This window comes from Lepidochelys kempii, chromosome 1 (genome assembly GCF_965140285.1).
Source record: "Lepidochelys kempii isolate rLepKem1 chromosome 1, rLepKem1.hap1, whole genome shotgun sequence".
Lineage (NCBI taxonomy): Eukaryota > Metazoa > Chordata > Testudines > Cheloniidae > Lepidochelys > Lepidochelys kempii.
Window position 1 is genome coordinate 218,646,890 of NC_136380.1, and position 16,334 is coordinate 218,663,223.

The 16,334-nt window shown below is 45.6% G+C and overlaps 1 protein-coding gene across 1 annotated transcript; it reads left to right on the top strand.

Annotated features, from left to right (window-relative positions):
• The first annotated feature begins 2,450 nt into the window (after nt 1-2,450).
• On the top strand, nt 2,451-15,882 carry LOC140899072 (C-type lectin domain family 4 member A). The gene is made up of 6 exons (XM_073313829.1): nt 2,451-2,628; nt 3,987-4,118; nt 7,845-7,949; nt 14,862-15,013; nt 15,209-15,342; nt 15,707-15,882. Exons 1-6 carry the CDS (start codon nt 2,562-2,564, stop codon nt 15,864-15,866), a joined length of 750 nt encoding a protein of 249 aa, XP_073169930.1. The 5' UTR covers nt 2,451-2,561; the 3' UTR covers nt 15,867-15,882.
• Nucleotides 15,883-16,334: the final 452 nt, after the last annotated feature.

The window sequence follows — 16,334 nt, forward strand, 5'->3', positions numbered from 1 at the left end:
ATCCCAGCCTTGTGCTACTACACAAAGCTTTTCCCCTTGTCAGGGCTTTGGCCACTCTGCCAGTGGGGGGACCCAGCCCCTCCAGATCCCAACCCAGGGACCCTACAATTAGCAGCCACATGTGACTTCCTTTCATAGTTGTTGCTGCTGCTATTCCCTGGGCCACTTCCCACATGGCCCCTTCCTCTTCACCCTTACCTCAGGGCTGAAGTTCTCTGAGCAGGGTCTCTCACAGGTTTTCTCACCCTTCTAGGCCCAGCCAGCATCTGACCTGCTTAGCACCTGCAGCTCCTTTTAACTGAGCCTTTAGGGCTCTGATTGGCTGCTTCCCTGCAGCCTTTCTAGGCAGGTCTGGAGAACCCACCTTCACTGATTCTTTTCTGGGACAGGGTGTGGCAGGTCAGGGATGGCTCTATCAGTGGGCATCAAAGGACCTGGCACACCCTGTCACAAGGATTCATAGATCTTCATTGTCTCTTAATGAGTCCAAATAAAGATATAGATAGATATATTTTCTAATGTCCATCCCTGCAAATCCCCCTGGGCTCTGAGAATTAAGCTGGGCTCTTTCTTCTTCACTCATCATCACTGCTATTAAGATTCTGAAGGGCAAATTCTGCCTTCAAGGATGCCTGCACAACCCTCATTGTGTCTCCTGGGTGTGTAACTTAGGGCAGAATTGCATAGCAAATAAGAACTCTGATGATGATGCACAGGCAGGAACAGACTCTACTTCTCTCTTTGAGCTGTACTGTTCCCTGCAGGACTAACAGGAGTAAAAGGCAACAAACATGTAAATTCAGTAGGTTGACTGGGAACTCACACAGGGAGCAGGTCTGTAGGGCATGGAGGGGCCATTTTTACAATTGCTTTTTAGAGAGGCCCACATGAAGTCTTAGAGTAACTCAGTTAAATTGGTGCAACCCCGCTGTGTAGAGGCTTTTATTGTGGTTTATGACAAGGGCCGTCAGTCAATGGCATGCCAGTCAGTAAGGAATTGTCCTAAGCTAAATCAGTGTGACACTTTCATATAGAAATAGGAGTGTCAGCACCCAGGGCGTTGCACCAAATTAACTAAACTGGCATCTAAACCCCATTTATTTAAACCAGTGCAGTTTTCTCCTGGAGACAAGCCTCCAATTAAGATGGAGCCCTGCTGAAACTCTATTGGGAGTTGCCATTGTGACTGGGGCTTCTAGCCTGGTTGTACTTGCCATGTAGACGAGGGCAAAGCAGTACAGTGAATAGTTATTATTTCTCATCATTATTGTCTGGGATAAATATTCACAAGTGCTGTGTGAGCAGCAGGGACTGTAAAACCTCTGTAAAAACCACAAACTGTTACAGTTATGGCCACTGACTCATGCTATTTTACAGACATACTTACCAGAAGAGGAGAGGAAAAAGACTCAGCCCCCTTGTGTTAGAGACTCAAATACTTTGATGTGAGGAGGCACAGGAAGAGGGCACAGGAATTTTTCAAAGGAGGGCCTGTCTCCACGGTAAATTATACCAGAATAAGGTGGGAGGTGAATTTAAAGTGCTGTATTACATTGGTATAATTCCCTGTGGGAACACTCTTATTCTGATTTAAGGGCGTCTTTCTCTAGTTTATCTTATCTCTTTTTGTAAGGGATTTAAGCTTAACCCCTGCAACCCCCCCAAAAACCGCTACCCTTAGGCTAGAATAAGGGTATACTCATGGGGAATTGTACTGGGGCAATACCAACGGTTTAATTATAATTATACAAGTATAACTGGTAAAACTTTCCTATGTAGATAAGCCCTGAGAGACTGAGCCTAGACTGTAACTCCTGGGGATGGAGAGAAACTACTAGTTCACATCTTGCCCTTTGTCTGAGAGGCAGGGCTTAACCATAGTGTCTCAACCTGTGCTGACCACTTGTCCTTGGCTGCACTTGAGGTTATGGCAGACGTTACACATTGTCAGCAAAGGGTGATTTTGTTCATGTAGCTGAGGGTGTGCAGTCACAACCGGCAAAACAATGAAAGAAGGAAAGACTCAGAGAAGAGAGCAAGAAAAATTGAAAAAGGAAACGTGCAAAGAGAATGTGCTGGCTGGGAGATAAGTGTGCATTTTTGTTAGGGGTGAGGATGCAACTTCCTTTTCAGCCATGAGCTTCCTGTTTTCCCTTCTTTTTTCATGGGTTTCTGGAAACCTGAGTCTGGGTTTCTGGGTGAAGAAGCCCAAGAGCTGTCCAGGGTGTATCTCTGTCTCCAAACATCTTTCAGCTCCTCTTAGGGGCTTTCCACTCCCAGTCTCTCCTCCTCTCACTGGTGGGGGAGGAGGTAGCAGAGCTTCCTGAGGGGAAGTGACTGGCAAGTGTCACCATCCAATGAAGTGAGCTGTAGCTCACGAAAGCTTATGCTCAAATAAATTGGTTAGTCTCTAAGGTGCCACAAGTACTCCTTTTCTTTTTGCAGATACAGACTAACACGGCTGCTACTCTGAAACCTCTGGCTCTAGGGAATTAAAAGATCAATTTTTAAATGTGATGGAACTATAAATATATAAAGAACACAGGCCACACAGTCTCTGAATGGCGTCGGAGATCACCTACGCCGAGGTGAAGTTTAAGAATGCACCACCACCTGCAGAGGCCACAGGTAAATAACAAGCTATTTGGGGGATGGGCTATGGAGCGGTTCATTTTTGTGACACTGGTTCCCACGCAGCCCCAAGTCAGAGGCACCGGCTAGCTCAGTGGGATTAGGGAATGTGCTCTGGAGCCTTTCAGCCTTTGGGTGGAAACTGGGTCTTTCTGGTTCTAATAATAATTATAGCCACTCAAGGGACCTTCCCTCAGCAGCAGAACTCAACTTCCTTTACCTCTCTCCTGCAATTGTGAATAGCACAACTGCCTAAAGTGTCCTCCCTTTTCTCCCCACACTCCCATATTCCCAAAGTGTTCCTGCTTATTGCCACCTGGGGCAGCCAGTCCCTCAGAGAGTGCCCTCCATTCCTTCCCTTTCAGTGTGAGAGCTACCCCCTCCCACCTCTCTCACCCTTCTGGCATCTGTGGGGTCCCTCATGGTAGCGAAGAAGACGGGACTCGGGAACAATGAATATAAAGGGGATTTTCTAGTGAACCTGCTAGACCCTGAGCTCCCAGACTAACAGCCTGGGATACCTAATGTCACCACACAGAGTCTCCTCAATGCCTGGCTTGGATTCAGCAGATATGGAAGGGGCTGCTAGGACACTAATTAGTGCCTTCTCCTTAACACTCCCTTCCCACCTACTGCTACCATCTATCCCCCTCCCTTCAGTCCACTTGCTGATGCATTACATGTTACTAGGGTGACCAGATAGCAAGTGTGAAGAATCGGGACAGAGGGTGGGAGGGTGGGTAATAGGAGCCTATATAAGAAAAAGCCCCAAATATCAGGACTGTCCCTATAAAATCAGGACATCTGGTCACCCTACATGTTACATTACCACCCACCGCATCCAAAATCATGGGGAGAGGGTAATAGGAGCTAGAATCACGTTAAGAGGGAGTGCAGGGTATCCTAAGAACTCCTCAAAGACTCCTTGCTCCGATCATCTGAGACAAATGACACCTGAAGAGCAACATGAACTTTAGCAGCACTGGGCTTGCTCTGATGAGATGTGAAAAGCTCCCTTGAACCCGTAACCTCCTGCTAGGCCCTCACTCCCTAATACCGGAATCCGAATATTTGCTCATTACATGGGCTGGAGACATAGAGTTTGGATCTAAATCTGATCTTCTGCAGAGTTTGGAGAGGTCAGGAGTCAGACCCAATGTTCCAATTTATTCCCATCCCTAAGAACATGTTAAACTCCTGAATAAGGGTCATTAGAGGGCAGCAACAGCAGCAGCTGCTCATGATTGTCTAGTCTTGTCCAGAGTATGGGCTCTTCAGGAAAGTTTTAAGTTCGTTGCAGAACCCTAACAGACAGGGGCTGATATGAGAAGAACTAACCGTCCTGGGGCTGGGAGTTTCTTCACCCTTAGCACACCTAGAGAAGAGAATATCCCAGAGTGCACCCCAGAAGCACACCCAGTGGCTCCCATGGCTGATTGCTGCACTCTTGCTGCTGTTGGCTATCTCTCTCCTCATCGCCCTCATTGGTGAGTATAAATGGACTGATTATTTAAGGAGGGAGGGGCACAACTAGGGACAAAAGATGGTCAATGCAGGCTGGAGATCAGGAAATATTTCCTAACTGTGAGGAGGCCAGTTAGACTGTGGAAGAGTCTTCTGAAAAGAAGGGAAAAGGAAACCCCATCACCTGGGTCTGACAAACCTGGAGATTATACTGTAAGGAAAAGTCCTGCATGGGCCTGCCAAGGGAGGATGGGGGATTGGATGGACAAGCTGTGACCTCATAAGTTTTTCCCCATGTCATGCTGTTTGGAGTGGCACACAACTGTGAGTGACAATCTCAGGTCAGGCTGTCAGAAAACAGGGCAGACACTCCTAACTGGTGATATATTCTATCATTAAATTTCACCAAGCCAGTAATAAATGTGAGCTCCTGAATCACTATACCAGTCTTACCATGGAGTCACAGCATTCCCCTTAGGCTCTCCAGTCAATCTTACCGCCCTGACAAACTGGACTTAGTGATAACGGTCATATAAACCAAAAATCACACCACATCAGGTTGCTCCCAGTCCCAAAGGACCAGCCACTTACCCCCAGGTCAATTGGTGTTCCAGATCTTATACCAAAGACTATGCTGGCAGCCAATTCTCTAGTACACTAACTAAAGATTTATCAGCTAAGAAAAAGAAATGAGAGTTACTGAGAGGTTAAAATAAGTAAAATACATTTACAAAGTTTGTAAATCCAAATGATAGCAGTTGATGTAATAACCTGCCAGTTTCCGAAAAGTCTTTTCAGGGGTACCCAGCTTGTGTCTGAGGATCTCTATTTTACATCTCGTACACTTTCCTACCAGAGCCCAAACAGTCAGAGATACAGGATCTTCTTTGAATCCATATTTATATCTTCTTCTCACAGAAGACAAGCTAACAGTTTTTCTAACCATGTGGGTTATAATGAGTCAGAAATGCAAACTGAGTCTGTGAATTTCCATTGTGGAACACAATGGCCTTTGTTTGAAGTTAGCAACTTTCTTCATTTATATTTCCAAGGCTCCTATCATGTTTGATGGGTAATTTAATTACAAGGATATACATAAAGCAAAAGATAATATAATAGTCAATAACAATCCTTCATTAGTTTTCATGAAGTACATTCTCATCTTAATACTAACACACACTTTTGATTTAAGGTTAACTAATTTACAGGGTTATACATAATGTAATTAGGGTTGCCAACTTTCTAATTCCAGAAAACCAAACACCCTTGCCCCGCCCACTGACCCACCTCTTCCTGAGGCCCCGCCCCTGCTTACTCCATCCCCCCTCCCTCTGTTGCTTTATCTCCCCCACCCTCACTCACATGCTCATTTGCACTGCAAGGCCCAAACAGGCATATTTATTGTTTTGACAGATGTATTATGCTAAGTTCAGGTTTTATTTGTTACAGGTCGCTAGCTGGCCACAAAATAGTCAAAAAGGATAATTTTTTAAAAAATGAAATTTCACAAAGATTTTCAGGATTCCTTCCCTCCCCTCTTCCCATTTTTCGTAACCAGCTCCATGTTTTTTGTTCACTAAAGTTATTGTAATTTTATGTGTGGAATTAGGACCACACATTATCACAGCTGCAATGGGTCTATTAAAGGCCCACTCCTGAAGCCCAAATATAAATCCATAGAGCACAACCACAGAAATGCAAACCTGTCCAGATACCTATATAAATAAATCTGTAGAAACTGACTCCCACACGTACGTGCAGATACACACGTGTATTCATGTGTACACATCTAGCATGCACCAACACATATACTTCCACATTATTTATTATTACAATTGTTGTTTAGTGCCTAGAGACCCCAACTCAGATCAGGGCTCCAGGGTGGTAGGTGGTGGACATACACATAAAAACAGAGAGTCTGCAACAAAGAGTTTATATGTAGCTAGACAAAGGTGAGGAGAAATGTATGATACATTGGCTCTTCTGCAATTACTAGTCAACAACATTCACTTTTTAAGAAATAGTACATTTCTTTTAGCGTTCCCTTCTCTTTTAAAAACGTGTTGTGAAATTAATACACACATATTTTATGTCATCAATTTTTTTGTGTGCAAGCCAGCAAAAGGAATAAAAGTCAAAGAGTTAGGCTGCAAATTTTATTCACACCGGTATACACACATGCAACAATACACACACCTCCCTTCACAAAGACACACAGTCTCTTACACACACACAATGCATGCATGCACACACAGAGACACCTAGCTGGGAGGGCGGGGGCTGGAGGTGAGAGAATGAGGAGGGAAAGAGATCAAGGACGAGAGCAGCGTGGGGGTGAGAAGGGGTAGTGAAGGAGAGAGAAAGGGGTATGGGGGGTGAATGGGGATGCAGGGGGAGACAGAAGGCTACAGGTGCTTGAGTATGTGGTGGGCACAGGAGTGTATAAGATCATAATGGGAGTGCAGCAGTGTCTGGAGGTGAATGGGGTGCAGGGCTGTGGGGGGTGGGGGACATGGGGGGGCGGTTCTGGGAGGTGGAGAGGAAGGGTGAGAGAGTGCTGTAAGGGGTACAGGACTGGGGTGGGTAGGGGTGGGGGGCAGGGTAGGTTGGGGTGGGGAACGATGCAGTGAGAGGGATGGGAGTTTGCGGGGGTTGGGACAGGGAGGGATGCAATGACGGGGGGTGGGGGGCAGGGTAGGTTGAGGGGAGCGATGCAGTGAGGGGGATGGGGGTGCAGGGGCATTGGGACAGGGAGGGATGCAATGATGGGAGGATCAGGACCCAGGGAGGTTGGGGGGGGAGGGATGCAGTGAGGGGGATGTGGGGGAGCAGCCCCATTCCCAGCACTCGGAGACAGGGATACTTACCTCTAACTCCTGGGTGCTGGCAATGGGGTGACAGACCGCGGTTCGCCGCAGGGCACACACTGCATCTCGAGTCCAGCCACAGAAGGAGCGTGAGGAAAAAAAGTGGGCCAGCAGCAGCAGGAGAGACGCGCACCACAACCCCTCAACAGCCGACTGCTAGGCTCGCTAGTTTGTCCCCTGCCCTGCCCTGCCCAATGGGAGCTGCACCTGCATACGGACCCCCCTGACATCCCTAAGCCTAGGAGCTGGGCATCCTGGCTGCTTCCCGGGAGCTGTGATGCAGTGGCTAGCAAAAAGCCTGCCAGCCCGGCTGCATGGCACCGCCAGCTGGACAGTCAACGCCCTGGTCAGCCATGCTGACCGGAGCCACCAGGATCCCTTTTCGACTGGGTGTTCCAGTCAAAGACCAAACACCTGGTCATCCTAAATCAACAGGTTATAGATAAGTGAAGTCAATACCATTGCAATCTCCTTTGAACTAGACTAACACACAAGTGAATGGGCCTGATTACACCACAATATCTTTTAACACTTTTTTGATTTCTATTAACATATGAGTGAACTAGGCTGCAGCCCTGTCCTGAGCTGGCACCTGAGTAGACAGCCTCCTACCCCATCAATAATTTCTATTCCTCAACTAGACCAGGGTAATTTGTCCCTATGAGAGTGTGCACTTGGGCCTCCAGGATAACAGAGGGAACCCAAGAGAGCTGCCCTATTCTACTCCCTGGGGAGGTTTGCGATGGCATTTGTGACAAGAAAACAAACAAAAGCGAAGCAGTCCCTGGTGAACACCAGGAGAAGTCACGATGTATGGAAGAGATGGCAAGAAGGAGGGAAATATTCTATCCACTCTTTTCTCTCTCTCTCTCTCCTTTACAGTTACCCAGGTTGGCCTAAGGACAAATCAAAGCTGTGAAGAGTACGAGATGGTGAGGCAGTATCTCAGGAAGAGAAACTGTGTTGAAGAAGAACCTGATGGGAAAGGTCAATAACACTAAAAGAGAAGAAAAGACCCCAGAGTCAGTTTTCTGGGGCTGGGGCCTGATTAACATTCAGACCTAAATTAACAGCAAATAACGTAAGGGGTGTGGAGAGATTGACTTTTGAGGAAAGAATAAGATAAACGCATAGGCACAGTATTGTAGTTGAGGGTAAATGCAGGTAAATTGAGTTTACCCACTTCTCATTTGGGGAATATAGGGTTTAGGTTAAGTTAATTTACCCACTTCTTTTGTTACCACTACATAGGCTTCCCATTGATTGGATAAGTGATAACTACCTAGAGATGTGCATCTTTTATTTATACAACACCTTAGGTGCACACGATGCTTGAAAACCAATCAAGTGATAGGTCCTTGCTCTAAGAAGCTCACTGGCTAAGAGTATATATATCATAGATATTATTATTTATTAAGGTCAGAACTGATCATCTAGTCCGAACTCCTGCACAACGCAGGCCACAGAATCTCACCCACCCACTCCTGCGATAACCTCTCACCTATGTCTGAGCTATTGAAGTCCTCAAACCATGGTTTAAAGACTTCAAGAAGCAGAGAATCCTCCAGCAAGTGACCCGTGCCCCATGCTACAGAGGAAGGCGAAAAACTTCCAGGGCCTCTTCCAATCTGCCCTGGAAGAAAATTCCTCCCCGACCCCAAATATGGTGATATACTGGAGCCAGGGCTGTAATTTCCAGCTTGAGGAGTCATACCCATGCTAGCTTTGACTGAGCTAGTGCACTATAAATAGAAATGTAGCTGTGGCGGCAAAAGCAGTAGAAGCGGCTAGCCACCCCAAGTACATATCTGTCTTAAACCTTAGGGAAGACAATAAATAAAGAGCAGTGGAGGGAGTAGATGTAGATGAACTTTATACCAATGAAAGATCATGAGGTGGATTTAATGTTAAGTGCTTCTCTCATTAGTTCTAGTTTTTTATGTTTCATTGTTTGAGATAATTTCTCACAGAACAAATGTCATGTAATGTTAAAGTTGTTCTGTTCTACTTTTAAGAACATTTTCCTCAAACCCTGAAAAGTTAGAAAATAAATGGTTCAGATCAACAACCACAGTTCTGTTTCTCTACCCACACAGGTAAAAAAGCTTACCGATTCTTACCTATTACTGTCCTCCTTTCACAACACTTTATTCCCACCCAAGGCTTCATACACTACCATCAGCCTTAACTCTGACATACATACAAGGACACTTATGTTAAATGTATATATTCTTCTTTTAACATATGCTTTTGTTTGGGGATTTCTTTGAATAGAAGAGAATAATAAGGCTGACTGAAAAATTTCAAACTAAATATTTTCCAAACAGAAAATGAAGTTTCATCTAAATAAACATTTTCCATGAGAAAAGATAGATTTTGGTGGAATTTTCCATCAGGAAAATTGAAATGAAAAGTTTTGATTTGGGGATGTCAAAACGTTTCATTTCAGTCAAAAATACTGAAACACAACATTTTGAAATTTCCAAATCACATCTTTTCAAAACTTTTCATTCCACAAAAAGTTTTGATATGTCGATTTTTCATCCTGATTTGGGATGGAAACAGATGTCAAAATATCAGCATTTTCTGTGGGATGGAACTTCTCTGTTTTTGAGAGAATAACTTTTACCATACGTCTCTTTCTTGTAGCCACTGCTGTGTAACTTGAACTTGGACACACTTACAAGAAGACATATGTTAAAAAGTTATTTCCCCCCAAAGAAATCCAAAAAGAGAACCATATCTTAAAAGAAGGAGTTATACTTCAGCATGATTGTACACAAAAACAGTAAGAAGCTTCATGCAGGTAGCCTGGGTGCTCAGCACCTGAATCTGCGCATCCAGGTCAGCCAGTCTAGGGGTGAACCTAGCCTGGGTGTGAGCCTAGTCTGAATCTGTATAGCCAAACCTGAGTTATTGTGTCATCACAGTGTCTGCACTTATCCATGTTTCTCTGGGGCCATATCCCATGGTTGTGTGTGCTGAGATGCTCTAGGACACTTCCCCAGTCAACTGGGTCAATTTCAGGAGAATTTGTTTTTTCCTTCTGGGGGAACTGTAGGAAGGTATTGGAGGATTATCAACACATTTTGCCTGTGTCCTCAATGAAAAGTGGACAGGTTCCAGCCCTACTGAGTGTGGAACCTGGATTCTAAACCCCACTGCACAGCCAGATACACTGGCCCAGATTTAAAGCTCTGCCAAACCCAGATCAGAGGTTTTTCTGTGTGGATGGTGGCGGGTGGGGGCCTGGGTTGGTCTAAAATCCAGGTAAAAGCCCAGGTTAACTCTGTAGGGCAGTATAGATGTACCCCAAGTGTAAAATCCTGATCCCATTGAAGTGAATTGGAGTTTTACCCTCAGCTTCACTGGGATCAGGATCTCACCCTAAGTCTTGAAATATTTTCTCATGTAGATCTTTGAATATACTCTGACTTCCTGTAAGGTCTGAAATATAAAATAAAATGTGGGATATAAAGTATATTTTGTACACTCCTCAAATGTAAGGCTTTTACTACTACAGTCAGCAACAGCATATGTGAGCACCATACATGTTAATACAAAGAAAAGCTTTGTTTAGTGACAGTTAAGGTTGCATTGAGGTAAACCCCACCAAAGCACAATCTTAAAAGCATGGAAGTCAGAAGTTAAGGGGGAACTCTCATGAACTGTTTGCTATTTTCATGTTTCATGGATAACAGTCCCAACACTGCAAAAGGCTTTTGCTGCCATCTCCAACAGGTACAGAAAAGCAACACATACCCCAACTTCATCAAACTCACATGCTAGCACAAAACTTTATCAGTGACCTCATATGCTAGTGTATTAACAGATTGACATATCTGACTGACACAGTCCATGCATTTGGGAAATTACTCTGCCTTCAGGTTGCTGAGATGACTGAGAGTTTCCCATAACTTGCTATTTCCATGCTTTTTAGATTCTGGGCTGGTGAATGGGGTGTCTGGATGCTGTCTTACCTGTCACTAAACAAAGCTTTTGTTTCTGGTAAATTGCTAACATATGTACTTGCTGAGTGTAGTAATAATGCATCTGGTGAGTGTACAACATAAATTGTGTACAACACATTTCAATTTCAATTGTGGGCGTCTGAGGAAGTGAGAGTATGGTCAAAGATCTACATGATAAAATATTTAAAGACTTACTGTTCCTATGGAGACATATGATAAAAGTATAACTCAGTCATTTAAGATGTGGGGTCTCTTTCTGGATATCTTAGAAAAAAAGAAAAACTTTCAACATATGTCTCCTTTTGGAACATCTGTCAGGATTCAGGCTGTATGGTAACTTATACAAGATGGAGACACAGGTTAAAAGTTATTCACTTTTCTTCAAAGAAATCCTGAAAAGGAAGCGAGTCTTACAAAGACAGATCTTTTTAAAATGTGTCCTCCAACGTATACCAGAGTTAATACAGAACTGTATGGTAGTTTATGATGCATTGGGTGTAATCAATATGTTGTAGATGGCAGACGGTGTCACTGAGTCCTGGGTGATGCTCTGAAACTACTCCATACGAAGCCAGTCAGGACTCTAGGGGAGAATGCCTCCTCTCTGTGAGCAGACTGTCTCCAGGGGCAAGAAGCTTACACAGCTTCGACCTTCCTGGGTCTGACCTTGGAGCATTCAGCATCCCCTTTTCACACCGTGCACTTCCCACAGTGAATTCGCACAGTCAGGGCTCCTGGGGAAACCAGAGGGCCCTGCACCCCAACTCCGCAGTCAGACATGACTCTCAGCCAGCAAGTAAAACAGAAGGTTTATTAGATGACAGGAACATGGTCTAAAACAGAGCTTGTAGGTACAGAGAATAGGATTCCTCAGTCAGGTCCATCATGGAGGTGGTTAGGGAGCCCAGAACCCAGTTCTGGGCCTCCCTCCATTTCCCCAGCCAGCTCTAAACTGAAACTCCCTCCAGCCCCTCCTCTGGCCTCTGTCTCTTTCCTCTCTGTCTCTTTCCCCGGGCCAGGAGGCCACCTGATCGCTTTGTTCTCCAACACCTTCAGTTGGCACCTTGTGGAGGAGGAGGGGCCCAGGCCATCAGTTACCAGGAGACAGGGTGTCGGCCATTCTCTGTGCAGACAGCATCACACTGGCCCTCTAGGGCTCTGCAACAATCACACACCCTTATCCCACCACCTAGATACTTAAGAAATGCATAGGGGAAACTGAGGCACCCACACAGTATTCAGAGAAAACATTAAGAACATTCCCACTTTGTCACAGATGGTAATAGGTAAGATGTGCTAAGTTCTCTGTAGGTGCAGGCAGAAGAAGTGTGCCTGTTGATATCACCTATTTATTTTCTAACTTTTCAACATTTGAGGAAAATGGCATCAAAACATGCCATTTGCAAAGAGTGATGCCAAGATAGTGAAGAACACAGCAGCTGCAGTAAAGGTTCGGCTATGAAGAAATGTATTTGATTAAATGCAGCCACTGCAACTTGGCAAATCTGCTGTCACACATAAAAGATGGAGGATAATATGTAGTAAAGAATGTCCTCACTAGTTAATATGGTGCTTTCAAACAGGCAATGCTGAAGTCAGTGTTGACATTAGAATCAATAGGGTCATTGGAATCTGATGAATTTGCATCCATGTGTTGGCAGGGGTCCAGCTCCCTCCTCCCTCTCTGTTCCCAGACACGGTTCGCTGGAAAATAACAGTCCAGAGTCCAATCTGCAGGCAATGTGATGGGTTTCTTGGGGCTAAACAAGCAAGCACATTCTGAAGCCCTTCACACCAGTCGGGCTATCTCTATACGCCAATAGAGCTGTCCTCTTCCTCTCCCCCAACTACAGTTCTATATACCGATAGAACCCCTTCTTCTTCTAAGCCCTAGGTCCGCACGCCGACAGAGTTCCCTCTTCTCCCCCCTCTTCTTAATTATACTTGTAGTGCCCCTCCCCTGGGCCCACCCCTTCCAATATTTGGTCATGTTCCGTTCTGGGGGGGTCTTGAGTTTGAGGGTGATAATACCACCTCTTTCGTACCTGATGGGTGGGGTAAGGAGCGGGGTTACTTTTGGCCATGGTCACTCTCTCGCAGACTCGGTGTCTCTTCCTTACACCTTCCCACCTTCCAGCTGTTTGGTTACCATAGCAACCCCTTGCTGGATTCAGTCCCCTTGTCTTCTCTTGTTACTGAAAGGCAAGGCATTCACTTTGCGTGGGGCAGCCTTGTGCTTTCACTTACATTCTCTTTCTTGCTTATTCAGCCTGTTTAAATTAAAAGCAAGGCCAGAAGCAAGATTATTATTGTTCGGTCTTTACCCTATTTGCTTCACATTCTCCTACCATCAGGTACAAACATAAGTCACTGCCTAGTAGTGCTGTGACATAAGTGACATAAGTCACTGCTGGTTAGTAGATACGTTCATATCTTCACTGCAGTGCTTCCAATTTGCTGCAGCTCACATCAGTTATGAAGCAAAAAATATTTTTCTCTGAAATTCCAAAATGGAAAACTATAAAGTGGTGTTTGTGTAAACTATAGATATACACAGAAGTGTATCCATTCATAGATATACACAGGAAGTGTCTTTATGCAGGAAGTTTAATGTAAATGCTCCATCTGTACTCTTGCAAAAGGCTATTTTGAAAGGGGAGACACCAGGCATCCAATAACAAAACATTCCTATATCTGAAATATTTTAAAGTACATTACTCTCCTACAAATTCCAAATGGACAGAAAATAAAAAGCCCTTCTGCACCCCTATTTTGTGTGTTACAGGTTTTTCCTGTAGTAAACCATTTTGCAAATATTCCCATTCTTTTCCCACATAGCACAATTCTCTGAGGCAACCTTAAGTATGCCTTTGTTACCACTCCACCATAATACTACAAATTAGAGGATGTCAGGAGAGAGGGCAGTGATGGAAGACTGACTGAAAGGAATGAGTTTTGAGGAGTGATTTGAGGTAGGAGCACATGGGGTCAAGGAGGTTATTCCAGGTATTGAGGACATAGTGAGAAAAGTTGCAGTGTAGCTTATGGGAAACGGTCAGGAGAGTACTGAGATAAGCTGAAGTGGCTGAATGCAGGAGTAGGAAGCCACTATAGATGAGATGGAGACAGGGCAGAGCTGTGGAGGGCCTTGAAGGTGAGGTGAGGCGTTTGAATCTGACACAAGCAGAAAGCCAATGAAGACACTTAAGTGGGAGGGGTCGGGGGATGGAATGGCAGCAGCAAGCTGGATGGACTTGAGGGACACAATATGAAACTTGAGGAGACCAGGGGCAGGGGTTGGAGCCGTAGTCAAGATTAGAGAGAGATGGCCTGAGGAATTGGCAGTAGGGATGGAGAGAGGGAGGAAAGGACAGGCAGAGCTCAGGGGTCAAATGGATAGCGGTGGGATCGAATGGCTGGTAAGGATGAGAGTCTTCACAGAAGAGACAACACATGAAGCGATTAGAGTGGATGAGGTCAGGCAAGGATAGGGTGCAGAGGTAGAATAGAAGACCATTGAGGAAGGAAGTGGACAGAGGGGGAGAAGGTGAAGGAGGAGACACTAACGGAGAGTCTGCCAGAGCAAGCGCAGAAGCAGGAAGGGAAACAATCCAGCACAGAACTAGTTAGTGTGCGTTAATGGTCTACCAGTGCCTCCAAGGGGCAAGCACAGTGAGGGAAAGAACTGACCAGGAGGGATTTAGGGGGAAGAATTAGGTATAAAAAAGACCAAGTAGGAGAAAAAATAATTCAGGCTGCTGGTCGTGAATCATTTCCTCACCATGAAGGTCTCTGTTAGTCCCCATTGCTTCAGATGTGTGGAATGAAGATTGACTGGATGGAACTGCCCTGGGGTCTGAACTGGGTATCACCTACCAAGTCCTTTCCATTTTTATTTTCTGTGATTCATTCTCCTTTTCTCCCACAGGGCGAGTCCAGACGTGCTGTCCCATGGGCTGGAAGCCCTTTCAGGCCAGCTGCTACTACTTCTCGAAAGACTTGATGACCTGGGATGACAGTGAGAGGAACTGCACAGGGATGGGCTCCCACCTGGTGGTGATCAACACAAGAGCTGAGCAGGTAACTTGCTGAGACTCAGGCTCCTCTGGGCACTCAGAGTGTAGCCCTGAAGAGGATGTTTGGGCTCTGTGTTCATTCAGTCCTGGGCTTCCTCATCCATCACATCCAGCACCACCACACCCCACAGGGACCCCCGTCTCCTACTGTCTGCCCAGGGACTGCACCTGGTGGAGATTTTATTTTATTTTAATCCAGGATTTCATCTTCACTCGGGTAAATGGAACAGTTACAGGCCACCAACGAAGGAATTACTGTATTGGTCTGACTGATCAGGAGAAGAAAAGACAGTGGCGCTGGGTGGATGGGACTCCATATAACAATACTGCAGCGTGAGTATTTCCTGGGATGGAGACCACTTACCATCCTCCACATAGTTCCAGGGTTAGTATACAAAGTAGTGTGTGTGTGTGTGTGTGTGTGTGTGTGTGTGTGTGTGTGTGTGTGTGTGTGTGAGCACCTTACCCACGACTGGAACTAACTATATCTGGTCTAATAGAGAGAAGATTTACAAAGGGAACATGGATAGAGGCTATGAATGAATTTTAGAGAACAGTGTACTGAAGAAGAGGAGTGTTTGTGGCTGATTCAACTGTTGCAATTCTCCTTCTCCTCTTATCATCGCCAGCTACAACTCTTTCCCCTGCAATGTCTATAATGATGCATCTCTAACACACGAGCTTCTCTCTTTTACAGGTTCTGGAGGCCTGGGGAACCCAGTCATCACACCAATGAGAACTGTGTTGTCATGTATGTGTCAGCAGAACAAAATGCATATGGTAACAGGAATTGGAATAACGTCCCTTGTTCCAATACATTTCATCGAATCTGTGAGACTGCAGCACTTAGATTTTGAGGAAGAACCCCCATCCTGGATGTGAGACTGGAGAGTCCCCCTATCTCTCGCTGGGGGCAGCTCCCAGAGAGATCTGGTGGGAGGGTTTTGATCAGCCCTGGGCTATCATGACATTGGGCTTAGGCAGTGGAGGATGATGTTGGGGCCCAAACTCTCTCACTAGATGGAACTAGTGGTTCCCAGACTTGTTCCTCCGCTTGTGCAGGGAAAGCCCCTGGCAGGCCGGGCCAGTTTGTTTACCTGCCGCGTCCGCAGCTTCAGTGGTGGCCAGTACATCCCTTGGCCCGCGCCGCTTCCAGCAGCTCCTGTTGGCCTGGAACAGCGAACCTCGGCCACTGGGAGCCGCGATCGGCCGAACCAGCGGATGTAGCAGGTAAACAAACCGGCCCGGCCCACCAGGGGCTTTCCCTGCACAAGCGGTGGAACAAGTCTGGGAACCACTGCACTAGATCAATTTTGGAAAAATCT

Excerpts from the sequence above, each read along its gene's own strand:
- LOC140899072 (XM_073313829.1), top strand. The coding sequence starts at position 2,562 with ATGGCGTCGGAGATCACCTACGCCGAGGTGAAGTTTAAGAATGCACCA. Across the intron at positions 2,629-3,986 it reads ACCACCTGCAGAGGCCACAG|TTTCTTCACCCTTAGCACAC; the intron begins GTAAATAACAAG and ends TGGGGCTGGGAG. Across the intron at positions 15,343-15,706 it reads CCATATAACAATACTGCAGC|GTTCTGGAGGCCTGGGGAAC; the intron begins GTGAGTATTTCC and ends TCTCTTTTACAG.